At 44.2% G+C, this 14,466-nt stretch overlaps 1 protein-coding gene across 3 annotated transcripts in view; it reads left to right on the top strand.

Annotated features, from left to right (window-relative positions):
* OTUD7A (OTU deubiquitinase 7A) overlaps positions 1 to 14,466 on the top strand; it is a 408,641-nt gene that overhangs the window by 226,664 nt on the left and 167,511 nt on the right. For all 3 annotated transcript variants that reach the window (XM_073618877.1, XM_073618876.1, XM_073618878.1), the window contains one exon: positions 2,558 to 2,714. In XM_073618877.1, the coding sequence (XP_073474978.1) occupies positions 2,630 to 2,714 (85 nt within the window). In that variant the 5' untranslated portion in view covers positions 2,558 to 2,629. The remainder of the gene's footprint in view (positions 1 to 2,557; positions 2,715 to 14,466) is intronic.

The raw sequence follows: 14,466 nt of genomic DNA, 5'->3' as shown, positions 1-14,466 counted from the left end.
GCTGAATACAAATGCACGCCACACTTTTCACATATTTATTTGTAAAAAAAATTTTGAAAACCATTTATCATTTTCCTTCCACTACAATTATCTGCCACTTTGTGTTGGTCTATCACATAGAGTATCTCACAAAAGTGAGTACACTCCTCACATTTTTGTAAATATTATTATATCTTTTCATGTGACAACACTGAAGAAATGACACTTTGCTACAATGTAAAGTAGTGAGTGTACAGCTTGTATAACAGTGTAAATTTGCTGTCCCCTCAAAATAACTCAACACAAAGCCATTATTGTCTAAACCGCTGGCAGCAAAAGTGAGTGCACCCCTAAGTGAAAATGTCCAAATTGGGCCCAAAGTGTCAATATTTTGTGTGCCCACAATTTTCTAGCTCTGCCTTAACCCTCTTGGGCATGGAGTTCACCAGAGCTTCACAAGCTGCCACTGGAGTCCACTTCCTATCCTCTATGATGAAATCACGGATTTGGTGGATGTTAGAGACCTTGTGCTCCTCCACCTTTCGTTTGAGGATGTCCCACAGATGCTTAATAGGGTTTAGGTCTGGAGACATGCTTGGGCAGTCCATCACCTTTACCCTCATCTTCTTTAGCAAGGCAGTGGTCGTCTTGGAGGCGTGTTTGGGGTCATTATCATGTTGGAATACTGCCCTGTGGCCCAGTCTCCGGAGAGATGGGATCATGCACTGCTTCAGTATGTCACAGTACCTGTTGGCATTCAAGGGTCCCTCAATGAACTGTAGCTCCCCAGTGCCGTCAGCACTCATGCAGCCCAGGCCATGACACTCCCACCACCATGCTTGACTGTAGGCAAGACACACTTGTCTTTGTTCTCCTCACCTGGTTTCCGCGACACAATTTAACACACCTGCTCCCCATTCACACCTGAGACCTTGTAACACTAATGAGTCACATTACACCGGGGAGGGAAAATGGCTAATTGGGACCAATTTGGACATTTTCACTTAGGGGTGTACTCACTTTTGTTGCCAGCGGTTTAGACATTAATGACTGTATGTTGAGTTATTTTGGGGGGACAGCAAATTTACACTGTTATACAAGCTGTACACTCACTACTTTACATTGTAGCAAAGTGTCATTTCTTCAGTGTTGTCATATGAAAAGATATAATAAAATATTTACAAAAATGTGAGGGGTGTACTCACTTTTGTGAGATATTTTATATATATATATATATATATATATATATATATATATATATATATATATATATATATATATATATATATATATATATATATATATAATATTTTAATTCAATGTCCTGCGCCAAGGGGAGTGGGAACACGGAGTGCACGTGGTGTGGTGAAAGTTTTGAAGATCTCACATCAGGATATATTCAGCTTTTCTTGTTTGAGACAATCCAGTCTCATTTATGGAATATTTTTGCACAAACTTTGTTATTAGTTGTTTATTTATGTATTAGTGTTGATCACTATCACCTGTCACTGGGTTTATTTATTTATACTTTTTAGCACTACTATTTATTTTAGTTTACACTGTAAATGCTTATTTAGATTTATTTCATTTAAAGTAGCAGCTGTTGCACATTTAATTTACTTTTGGCGCAGTGGTGGTACTTGAAGAGTGGGTGTACGGATCTTTTTGGACCAGTTTTGTTGTATGTATATGATGTCTGGTGACATATGTCCCTAATGGGGAATGAAGTATTTGTTTATATATATATATATATATATATAATCAACTGCATTGGCCCTCGCACATGAGGGAAGGCTTTATCCCAGCCATCATATATAAACCGTCTACCTGCATTCCAAACCTAGCTCTGAAGAAGAGGGGACACCCCTCGAAACGCGTTAGCTTACTTTGGACTTTACATCCCACCTAAGTTTACTGGCCAGCAGATCTTGCTGGATGATGCAAATTATGGACTTTTTATCATCTGTCTGATTTTATCACTCGTTTGTGAGTATGCAATTTTACTTTTTAATAAACTCAAGTGTTACAAAGCTGGTGCGCCTTCTGTTCCTGTTTTCTTTTAGAATCAGAAGGCAGAAGCTGAGATATCTGATTAGTGCAAAAGATGTTTTGGTATTGTGAATGTTCACATCATTATGGAAAAAAATTGTATGGTCCACAATGCACTGCCATTTAGGCTGCTTTCACACTGCTCCGTTGCAAAAACATGGTAAAAATATATATGTGTTTTTGCTGCATTTCTAGTGTGCTTTGCACCTGTGAAAAAGACAGATAACTCCAAACCCGCCCAAAAACGCAACCATTTTTTCCATTCATCTCACTGGAGAGGTGCATTTTTGGTGCTTTTTTTTTTTTTTTACCACACCAAAAATGCAGTATGCAATGCAGGACTTTTAAAAATGCAACTGACTTGCAGCTGAACAGTGTAGAGAGCTCCACAGGATTTAATGGTCATGCATGTTTCTTCTGCTTTTTGTAAGACAAAATCAGAAGAAAATCTGATAACAATTTGATTCAGTGACACCTTATTATTTTATTGCTATAGAGACTGACATGTCTGCTTTGTTCTGTATTTCAGATGGAATCATTTTACTAGCATCATTCTGGTCCTGCTGCTGCTGCTGGGCGAGCAGCGTCACTACATGATCACATGACTCTGGATATGGACTCAGTCCTGTCAGACTTTGTTCGGTCTACAGGGGCTGAACCTGGTCTGGCAAGGGACTTGCTGGAAGGTAAGGTGACTTACCTGACTTTTTTTGTATTGTATGTGTTGTTACCTTGCTGTTTTTTAAAAAGTAGTCCAGGCAAACAGCAGATGGCATACATACACAGGAACGGATTTACTTGCCAAAAATGGAAAATTTTCTACCTGTTCTATTTAATCACCAGTGCAACACTGCAAAGCCTGCAAGGTGACACCCCTGTTTCCTGTTGCAGGTTTGAGGCTCCATGGTGTCCCCTGCCCTCTAATTGGACAACAAAGGAGCATAATCACACTGCTGTGTTCTTCCTCTACACTTCCTACAGACCTTCCTTTCCAACCTCCAGTGTCTGTCTGGTTCATAATACACACAGTAACTACCCAGTCCTATGCTGGAAACTCAGATATGAACTGTCAGACCAACAAAATGTTAATGAATACACAGTCCACGCCAGTATAAAGTATTTTCCAGTATCAACAGCTAGCAAAAGAACAATATATATATTCAATGACCAGTGTACATGACAGTTCCAGTCAATCAGTAAACTATATATGGGGGACACCCTATGGATTTATTTTTTAATGACAGGTACAGTATATACTGAGTTGCCACATTCTTGTATTTTTCAGAGCACATTTTATTGATCATGTGTACACTGATTTACCTGCGAAAGGCAGAGCCTGTTAACAAAAAGCTATACAGTACTGTACTTTTAAATATTGGATACTAAGATCTGCTGTACTTTGTACAATTAAAGTTCTGTTTAGTGCAGCAGGATCAATTAGGATCAGATAGGAGGCTTTGGGTCACTGCACTATATGCAGAGTTCTTTCACTTTGCACTTCCTACCGAAATAAGCAAAATAAATTGCATTCTGATGACTTATCGAGGTTGGATTTACACTTGTACATTTCAGTAATAAGGAGTAAAACACGCAATTTACTGTGCTTTACTACAACATATGGGTATTATACGTGCCATGTGGTGCCATCTGAATGTCACCCCAATATACATAAGCAATAACAAAAAAAAAAAACATTCTATAGCATGCCACAATGCACGACCTGAATACTTTCTAGTACTCTGTTTGCCAAAAATATTGTTTTTATGCTATTCCCCCCCCTAGGTCAGAGGTCTCCAAACTTTTTGAACAAAGGGCCAGTTATTAGAAAATGCTGTGGTGTCAGTGAAAGCAAACAATGTCCATAATTGGTTTTAGTGGAAGGAATAGTGCCCTATTGTTGGTATTCAAGGTAGAAATGGTGCCCCATCAGTGTGTGTGAGGAATGGTGCCCCATCACTGGTATATGTGGGAGGAATGGTGCCCCATCATTGGTGTTTGTGGGAGGAATGGTGCCCCATCATTGGTGTCTGTGGGAGGAATGGTGGTGCCCCATCATTGGTGTCTGTGGGAGAAATGGCGCCCCATCATTGGTGTCTGTGGGAGGAATGGTGCTCCATCATTGGTGTCTGTGAGAGGAATGGTACCCCATCATTGGTGTCTGTGGGAGGAATGGTGCTCCATCATTGGTGTCTGTGGGAGGAATGGTACCCCATCATTGGTGTTTGTAGGAGGAATGGTGCCCCATCATTGCTGTCTGTGGGAGGAATGATGGTGCCCCATCATTGGTGTCTGTGGGAGAAATGGTGCCCCATCATTGGTGTCTGTGGGAGGAATGGTGCCCCATCATTGGTGTCTGTAAGAGGAACGGTGGTGCCCCATCATTGGTGTGTGGGGGAGAAATGGTGCCCCATCATTGGTGTTTATGGGACGAATGGTGCCCCATCATTGGTGTCTGTGGGAGGAATGGTGGTGCCCCATCATTGCTGTCTGTGAGAGGAATGGTGCCACATCATTGGTGTCTGTAAGAGGACTAGTGCCCTATCATTGATATATGTCGGAGGAATGGTACCCCACCATTGGTGTGTGTGAAAGGAATGGTGCCCCATCATTGGTGTCTGTGGGAGGAATGGTACCCCATCATCGGTGCCTGTGGGAGGAATGGTGCCCCATCATTGGTGTCCGTGGGAGAAATGGTGCCCCATCATTGGTGTCTGTGAGAGGAATAGTGCCCCATCATTGCTGTCTGTGAGAGGAATGTTGCCCCATCATTGGTGTCTTTGGGGGGAATGGTGCCCCATCATTGGTGTCTGTGAGAGGAATGGTGCCCCATCATTGGTCTCTGTGAGAGGAATGGTGCCCCATCATTGGTCTCTGTGACAGGAATGGTGACACCTCATTTGTGTCTGTAGGAGGAATGGTGCCCTATCATTGGTATATGTGGGAGGAATGGTATCCCATCATTGCTGTGTGTGGAAGGAATGGTGCCCCATCATTGGTGTCTGTAAGAGGACTAGTGTCCCATCATTGGTGTCAGTGGTAGGAATGGTACTCCATCAATAGTGTCTGTGCGAGGAATGGTGCCCCATCATTGTTGTCTGTGGGAGGAATGGTGCCACATCATTGGTGTCTGTGGGAGGAATGGTGCCCCATCATTGGTGTTTGTGAGAGGAATGGTGCCCCATCATTGGTGTTAGTGGAAGGAATGGTGCCCCATCATTGTTGTCTGGGAGGAATGGTTCCCCATCATTGGTGTCTGTGGGAGGAATGGTCCCCCATCATTGTTGTCTATGGGAGGAATGGTGCCCCATCATTGGTGTCAGTGGAAGGAATGGTGCCCCATCATTGTTGTCTGTGGGAGGAATGGTCCCCCATCATTGGTGTCTGTGGGAGGAATGGTGCCCCATCATTGATGTCTGTGGGAGGAATGGTCCCCCATTATTGTTGTCTGTGATAGGAATGGTGCCCCATCATTGGTGTCAGTGGAAGGAATGGTGCCCCATCATTGGTGTCAGTGGAAGGAATGGTGCCCCATCATTGGTGTCAGTGGAAGGAATGGTGCCCCATCATTGGTGTCAGTGGAAGGAATGGTGCCCCATCATTGTTGTCTGTGGGAGGAATGGTGCCCCATCATTGTTGTCTGTGGGAGGAATGGTGCCCCATCATTGGTGTCTGTGGGAGGAATGGTGCCCCATCATTGTTGTCTGTGGGAGGAATGGTGCCCCATCATTGTTGTCTGTGGGAGGAATGGTACCCCATCATTGGTGTCTGTGGGAGGAATGGTGCCCCATCATTGTTGTCTGTGGGAGGAATGGTGCCCCATCATTGGTGTCAGTGGATGACATGGTACCACATCATTGGTGTCTGTGGGAGGAATGGTGCCCCATCATTGGTGTCTGTGGGAGGAATGGTGCCCCATCATTGGTGTCTGTGGAAGGAATGGTGCCCCATCATTGTTGTCTGTGGGAGGAATGGTGCCCCATCATTGGTGTCAGTGGATGACATGGTACCCCATCATTGGTGTCAGTGGATGACATGGTACCCCATCATTGTTGTCTGTGGGAGGAATGGTGCCCCATCATTGGTGTCTGTGGGAGGAATGGTGCCCCATCATTGGTGTCTGTGGGAGGAATGGTGCCCCATCATTGGTGTCAGTGGATGACATGGTGCCCCATCATTGGTGTCCGTGGGAGGAATGGTGCCCCATCATCGGTGTCTGTGGGAGGAATTTATTTATTTATTTATTTATTTCAGGTACTTATATAGCGCTGTCAATTTACGCAGCGCTTTACATATACATTATACATTCACATCAGTCCTTACCCTCAAGGAGCTTACAATCTAAGGTCCCTAACTCACATTCATACATACTAGGGGACAATTTAGACAGGATCCAATTAACCTACCAGCATGTCTTTGTAGTGTGGGAGGAAACCGGAGTACCCGGAGGAAACCCACGCAGACACAGGGAGAACATGCAAACTCCAGGCAGGTAGTGTCGTGGTCGGGATTCGAACCAGCGACCTTTCTTACTGCTAGGCGAGAGTGCTACCCACTACACCACTGTGCCGCCCTAGGAATGGTGCCCCATCATTGTTGTCTGTGGGAGGAATGGTGCCCCATCATTGGTGTCTGTGGATGACATGGTACCCCATCATTGGTGTCAGTGGATGACATGGTGCCCCATCATTGGTGTCCGTGGGAGGAATGGTGCCCCATCATTGGTGTCTGTGGGAGGAATGGTGCCCCATCATTGGTGTCAGTGGATGACATGGTGCCCCATCATTGGTGTCTGTGGGAGGAATGGTGCCCCATCATTGTTGTCTGTGGGAGGAATGGTGCCCCATCATTGGTGTCAGTGGATGACATGGTACCCCAGGGACTGGATAAAGGTAAGCAAAGGGCCACATCCGGCCTGCGAGCTGCAGTTTGGAGACAGCTGCCCTATCTCATTTTTTTAACATGCTCATTTCCAATATGATTAGACTTGGACTCTAAACCTGCATCTTTTGGTTCTGGTCCTACAGATTTGGTCACATGTCGATTGATTGTTCCATCCAATTGATTGAAAAGAGATGTAAGAAGGACGAGTGGTTTTGTGCATTGAAATTTTGGATTTTGGTTTCCTGCATTATTCCTTAGAGAATTCCTTCGATTTTTCCTTTAGAGACTCTTCTTTTTGTATGATAGATTACAGATTTAAATGTCTGGTTTGTTGGTACAGATTCCGATTGTTCCAGCATCATCGGCCCTCTTCATCATGAAGTCTCGGTGTACACGGTGTTCTTAGTTGTACTCTACCCATTTAGGCAGGTGTAAGAAATGACTAAGGACAGCTTGTATATATAACAGAGACCATTTCAGATGAGGTTGCAGCTTTACGGAGATGAGAATTCATCTATTTTTAATAAACCTACGTATGTACAGTACATGCATCAGTTCTTTTCTGCTGAGAAAAGCAGACATAGCAGAAATATTCCCCTAGTGCCATTCCTAAGGTGACTTAAGGCAGGTTATATTGTTGATTAGTAATTTATTTAGTTTGATGTCGTTATTTCCAAATTCTGGTTGTAATGTGAGAATTATTTTCATGTTCTATAAGTTTCAGCCAAATTATAAACATTTAATAAAAGTGAATAAACCCAAAACCAAAAATGTAATATATTGCAGCTTAGCAATCATTAGATGGGGTGACTGCATTGGTTTTCTTTTTTAGGCTTTTTTCACCTGGTGATCAGGCCAGTAAAACACCTCCTGTACTAGAGTGTCCCCACTCTGGATGAAGGAGCACAGGGGGTACCTTTGGACAGCAGCATTGTCATTCTAGGGGGAGGGGAGTGTTAGATGTACTAGGAGATTTAGATACACTAACAAATTGATGCTGAACTCCAGCTAACGCTCTTTAAGCAGTTACAGCAAACTGTTTGTTTTTTCCTTTTGGGATAAAGGTTTATAAAGGTTTTACATAAATAAATAAAAACACCACTGTCAGTTGTAAATTGTCTGTCTCAGTCTTCTAACGGCTACATCTGCAGGACAGCTTGTTCTTTTGAAAGACATCAGACTTACTGGCCAGATCAACAGGTGAAAATAAAGGAAAGAAAGCCAAATTGTGTATGGCAACCAATCAGCTTGTTCTGTTAGCCTTTGAAAATGAAAGGTAGAAGCTGATTGGTTGCCATACACAGCTGCTCCAGATTCAGGCTGCTCCAGTTTTGATAAATTGCCCTCTTTATCTGGATCGTCTGTAAAGTTGGTATGGGCTAGTAGTTCCACATTCATCCATAATGATGGTATGGGAATGCCATGCTCTTGGCACACTTGGTGATTATTCAATGCTTATTTCTGTGCAGAATAGAATGTTTTCTGCATGTCCCGGTCTTGTCACACCCGTATGAAAAATCTGTTGTCACCATCATGGTCTATGCTAATAACATTTTTTATCATGTATTATACTGTTTCAGACAGTGCCGAAGTAACATTTTTGTTCTGCTGCACACAATACATCACCTATTTAATCATCTGTACTTTTGGATTATTTGAAAAAAATATTTATTGTGGAAGCTGGAATTTCCCTTTAAAGGAGAATTACAGACAAAGCTTGTTTGGCTGTACTTCTCCTATGGATCACAGGATCCACCCAGAACCCTGGACTGGCACCCGGCTTACCCTCTCAGTAAGCCACTGAGTGCCTGAGCAGGGCTACTCCCGCCCCCTCTACAGCCTAGTGCTCCAATGAGCAGAGAGATGGACACTGACAATCAGCAACTCTCTGCTCAGGGAGCTCTGAGAACGGAGCGATCAGCGGTGTTTGATCGCTCAGTCTTAGATTAGGCAGGGGATAGATGCAGCATCAGACTGATACTGCATCCACCTAGGTAAGTATGAATAAAAAAAAAAAACAAACATTCCCATACTTCTCTTTTAAAGTCAACAATTTTTATTACTTTAAGGTTATGCATATTTTTGCGAAGAGCAAGATATTTTATAAAGCAACTGTATAATGAAAGCTTACTTGGCCAGTAGCTGTATTAGAGAACCATTTTATATTTTAGCCCTGGTTCACATTAATGCGATTTGACATGTCAAATCGCAAGCCAAATCAGCGGCTATTGCCTGCAATGGAACCGTCCAAATCGACTTAGCGCCGCCGAACCGATTCCCAAAAGTATTTTCTGTACTACTTTTGGCAATTTCAGGTGCAATTTCATTAGACAGCCATATTTAAAGTATATGTGACCCCTCACCTTGTAAAACAACCCATTCAGTTTAAAGCGGTCATAAACCACTGCACGTTTTTTTTTTTTTTTTTTCTTCTTACCTGCAAGGCAAAGGCATAATGTGCTAGTATGCATTGCATACTAGCAAATTATGTGCAACTTACCTGAAAACAAAGCCTTCCAGCAATGCAATGTCATCGCTGGAGACAGCTTCCATCTTCACCGGTCTTGCTTCTGGGTTCTCGGACTCCGGCTCTGTGACTGGCCAGAGCCGCGATGATGTCACTCCCAAGCATGCGCACAGGAGCCGCCGGTCGCGACATAGAGCTCTGAAGGAACAGCACGAGTGACCAGTGATGTCACTGGCTGCATGTACAGTAAATTTCTCTTAAACGGTGCACATAGTACCGAGTCCCGATACTTTGTGGTGCGATTTGCGTCAATACTAAAAAAAATTGCACTGCAGTCCTGTTGCAGATCGCACTGCAAAGAATCGCATGCAATTTGAACAGGACTGCAGTGTGATTCCTGTCTGAATTGCATGCAGTTTCCTCCACCGCTCTTGTGTGTGTATGTATAGAAAGGGTTCAAATCGCCATCTAGTGGGAAGTTTAAACAAATGTTAGAACTCACAGTGCATATCTGGCCACATTGCGAAATAATCAACATAGCTGTCCTGGTCCACCGATGGTAGCAAATCAGGGCCGCTGGAGGTGCACACAGGGCTGGAGGAGACGTTCCGGGACCCCATGGGTATAGGGCAGAAGTGATGTCAGCTTGGGGGCGGACCGCATCTACATGTCCTCCAGCCCTCTGAAGACTTCCAGTGGCCCTGATTTGCTGCCAGATATGTACTGTAAATCCTAAAAAAAATGTAACTGCCCACTAGATGGCGCTTTAATCTGTTTTTTTACACACACAGGAGCAGTGGGGGAAAATGCATGCGTTTCGGAAAGGAATCACACTGCATTCCTGTTCAAATCGCATGCGTTTTTTGCAGTGCGATTTGCGCTCATTCATTTTGTATTGACGCAAATTGCATCGCAAAGTATCGGTTTCTGTATCAGGACCATTTGGACGACTGATACTCAAATGCTTGGTATTGGCACCAATACCAGTATTGGTGCATCCCTACACACTGGTCTTTGCAGTGAATGGCAGTGCAGGTGTGGGGGAGGGGTGGGTTGAGAGCAGAGGGACTGTCAGGAACACCAAGGATTTCACACAAAGAGGAAGCAATACAAAGAGAACAGGATCATTTTTCTTACAAGTACATGGCACAGCAGGCACATATCAGGAATATGAAATTTTGGATTGACATATTGTTCCCTGCAAACCCTGCAAAGTATAAGCATAATGGGCTAGTATACATCGCATACTAGCCCATTATGTGGCCCTTACATGCAAACGAAGCCTGCAATGTCCCCGCTGGAGGCCGCATCCATCTTCGCCCCTCTTCCTTCTGGGGCCCTGGACTCCGACTGTGTGACTGGCAGGAGCGCGTAATGTCACTCCCACACATGCATGCCGGAGCCGCCAGTCACGGCACTCGCTTGGGAAGAAACGGCTCGGAGGGCCATTTCCTCACAGTGCATGTGCCGATGACATCGGCGTATTACAAGGTAAATATCTCCTAAACGGCGAACGTTTAGGAGATATTTACCGTACCTATAGGTATTAGGTAAGCTTTATTCTAGGCTTACCTATAGGTACAAGTTCTAAAAAGGGGTTTACAACCACTTTAAAGAATTAATGGCACCACCACTACAGAAGTGCTTCGTGTTTTTGAGCATTGTGGAAAAAACGCATGAATTTGCGCGCGTTCCTGCAATGAACATGTGTGATCGAAGCCGAAGAGTCTGCAGGAGAGCCTGGCATTGCACTATTTTATTACATCTTTTCATGTGACAACACTGAAGAAATGACACTTTGCTACAATGTAAAGTAGTGAGTGTACAGCTTGTATAACAGTGTAAGTTTGCTGTCCCCTCAAAATAACTCAACATACAGCCAATAATATCTAAACCACTGGCAACAAAAGTGAGTACACCCCTAAGTGAAAATGTCCAAATTGGGCCCAATTAGCCATTTTCCCTCTCCAGTGTCATGTGACTCATTAGTGTTACTGTTCGGTCTCAGGTTTTAATGGGGAGCAGGTGTGTTATCGGTCTTATGCCCCGTACACACGGTCGGACTTTGTTCGGACATTCCGACAACAAAATCCTAGGATTTTTTCCGACGGATGTTGGCTCAAACTTGTCTTGCATACACACGGTCACACAAAGTTGTCAGAAAATCCGATCGTTCTAAACGCGGTGACGTAAAACACGTACGTCGGGACTATAAACGGGGCAGTGGCCAATAGCTTTCATCTCTTTATTTATTCTGAGCATGCGTGGCACTTTGTCCGTCGGATTTGTGTACACACGATCGGAATTTCCGACAACGGATTTTGTTGTCGGAAAATTTTATCTCCTGCTCTCCAACTTTGTGTGTCGGAAAATCCGATGGAAAATGTCCGATGGAGCCCACACACGGTCGGAATTTCCGACAACACGCTCCGATCGGACATTTTCCATCGGAAAATCCGACCGTGTGTACGGGGCAATACTCTCTCATACTGGTCACCGGAAGTACAACATGGCACCTCATGGCAAAGAACTCTCTGAGAATCTGAAAAAAAGAATTGTTGTTCTACATAAAGATGGCCTAGACTATAGGAAGATTGTCAAGACCCTGAAACTGAGCTGCAGCACGGTAGCCAAGACCATACAGTGGTCTACAGGACAGGTTCCACTCAGAACAGGCCTCGCCATGGTCGACCAAGTAAATTGAGTGCACGTGCTCAGCATCATATCCAGAGGTTGTCTTTGGGAAATAGACATATGAGTGCAACCAACATTGCTGCAGAGGTTGAATGGGTGGGGGGTCAGCCTGTCAGTGCTCAGACCATACGCCACACACTGCATCAAATTGATCTGCATGGCTGTCATCCCAGAAGGAACCCTCTTCTAAAGATGATGCACAAGAAAGCCCGCAAACAGTTTGCTGAAGACAAGCAGACTAAGGACATGAATCACTGGAACCACGTCCTGTGGTCTGATAATACCAAGATAAACGTATTTGGTTCAGATAGTGTCAAGCGTGTGTGGCAGCAACCAGGTGAGGAGTACAAAGACAAGTATGCCTTGCCTACAGTCGAACATGGTGGTGGGAGTGTCATGGTCTGAGGCTGCATGAGTGCTGCCGGCACTGGGGAGCTACAGTTCATTGAGGAAACCATGAATGCCAACATGTACTGTGACATACTAAAGCATAGCATGATCCCCTCCCTTCGGAGACTGGGCCGCAGGGCAGTATTCCAACATGATAACGACCCCAAACACACCTCCAAGACGACCACTGCCTTGCTAAAGAAGCTGAGGGTAAAGGTGATGGACTGGCCAAACATGTCTCCAGACCTAAACCCTATTGAGCATCTGTGGAGCATCCTCAAACAGAAGGTGGATGAGCGCAAGGTCTCTTACATCCACCAGCTCCATGATATCGTCATGGAGGAGTGGAAGAGGACTCCAGTGGCAACCTGTGAAGCTCCAGTGAACTCCTTGGTCAAGAGGGTTAAGGCAGTGCTGGAAAATAATGGTGGCTACACAAAATATTGACACTTTGGGCCCAATTTGGACATTTTCACTTAGGGGTGTACTTACTTTTGTTGCCAGCGGTTTAGACATTAATGGCTGTGTGTTGAGTTATTTTGAGGGGACAGCAAATTTACACTGTTATACAAGCTGTACACTTACTACTTTACATTGCTGCAAAGTGTAATTTCTTCAGTGTTGTCACATGAAAAGATATAATAAAATATTTACAAAAATCTGAGGGGTGTACTCACTTTTGTGAGATTCTGTATATCTATTTTCTACAAGTTCCGGAAACTGTATAATAATGCGTTGAACCACATCCTCGCCCCATTGGAGCATTCAGCACTCAGTGAGCAGAAAAGAACTGAACCTCTGTTATATACAGTGGGGCAAAAAAGTATTTAGTCAGCCACCAATTTAGCAAGTTCTCCCACTTAAAAAGATGAGAGAGGCCTGTAATTGTCATCATAGGTATACCTCAACTATGAGAGACAAAATGTGGAAACAAATCCAGACAATCACATTGTCTGATTTTTGAAAGAATTTATTTGCAAATGATGGTGGAAAATAAGTATTTGGTCACCTACAAACAAGCAAGATTTCTGACTCTCACAGACCTGTATCTTCTTCTTTAAGAGGCTCCTCTGTCCTCCACTCATTACCTGTATTAATGGCACCTGTTTGAACTTGTTATCAGTATAAAAGACACCTGTCCACAACTTCAAACAGTCACACTCCAAACTCCACTATAGTGAAGACCAAAGAGCTGTCGAAGGACACCAGAAACAAAATTGTAGACCTGCACCAGGCTGGGAAGACTGAATCTGCAATAGGCAAGCAGCTTGGTGTGAAGAAATCAACTGTGGGAGCAATAATTAGAAAATGGAAGACATACAAGACCACTGATAATCTCCCTCGATCTGGGGCTCCACGCAAGATCTCTCCCTGTGGGGTCAAAATGATCACAAGAACGGTGAGCAAAAATCTCAGAACCACACGGGGGACCTAGTGAATGACCTGCAGAGGGCTGGGACCAATGTAACAAAGGCTACCATCAGTAACACACTACGCCGCCAGGGACTCAGATCCTGCAGTGCCAGACGTGTCCCCCTCCTTAAGCCAGTACATGTCCGGGCCCGTCTGAGGTTTGCTAGAGAGCATTTGGATGATCCAGAAGAGGATTGGGAGAATATCATATGGTCAGATGAAACCAAAGTAGAACTGTTTGGTATAAACACAACTCATCGTGTTTGGAGGAGAGAGAATGCTGAGTTGCAACCAAAGAACACCATACCTACTGTGAAGCATGGGGATGGCAACATCATGCTTTGGGGCTTTTTCTCTGCAAACAAGAACAGGAAGACTGATCCGTGTACATGAAAGAATGAATGGGGCCATGTATCGTGAGATTTTGAGTGCAAACCTCTTCCCATCAGCAAGGGCATTGAAGATGAAACATGGCTGGGTCTTTCAGCATGACAATGATCCCAAACACACCGCCCGGGCAACAAAGGAGTGGCTTCGTAAGAAGCATTTCAAGGTCCTGGAGTGGCCTAGCCAGTCTCCAGATCTCAACCCCA

This window comes from Aquarana catesbeiana, linkage group LG03, assembly GCF_042186555.1.
Source record: "Aquarana catesbeiana isolate 2022-GZ linkage group LG03, ASM4218655v1, whole genome shotgun sequence".
NCBI classification, from domain to species: domain Eukaryota; kingdom Metazoa; phylum Chordata; class Amphibia; order Anura; family Ranidae; genus Aquarana; species Aquarana catesbeiana.
The sequence above is the reverse complement of the archived record's forward strand: the minus strand, read 5'-3'. Positions and strand labels throughout refer to the sequence as shown.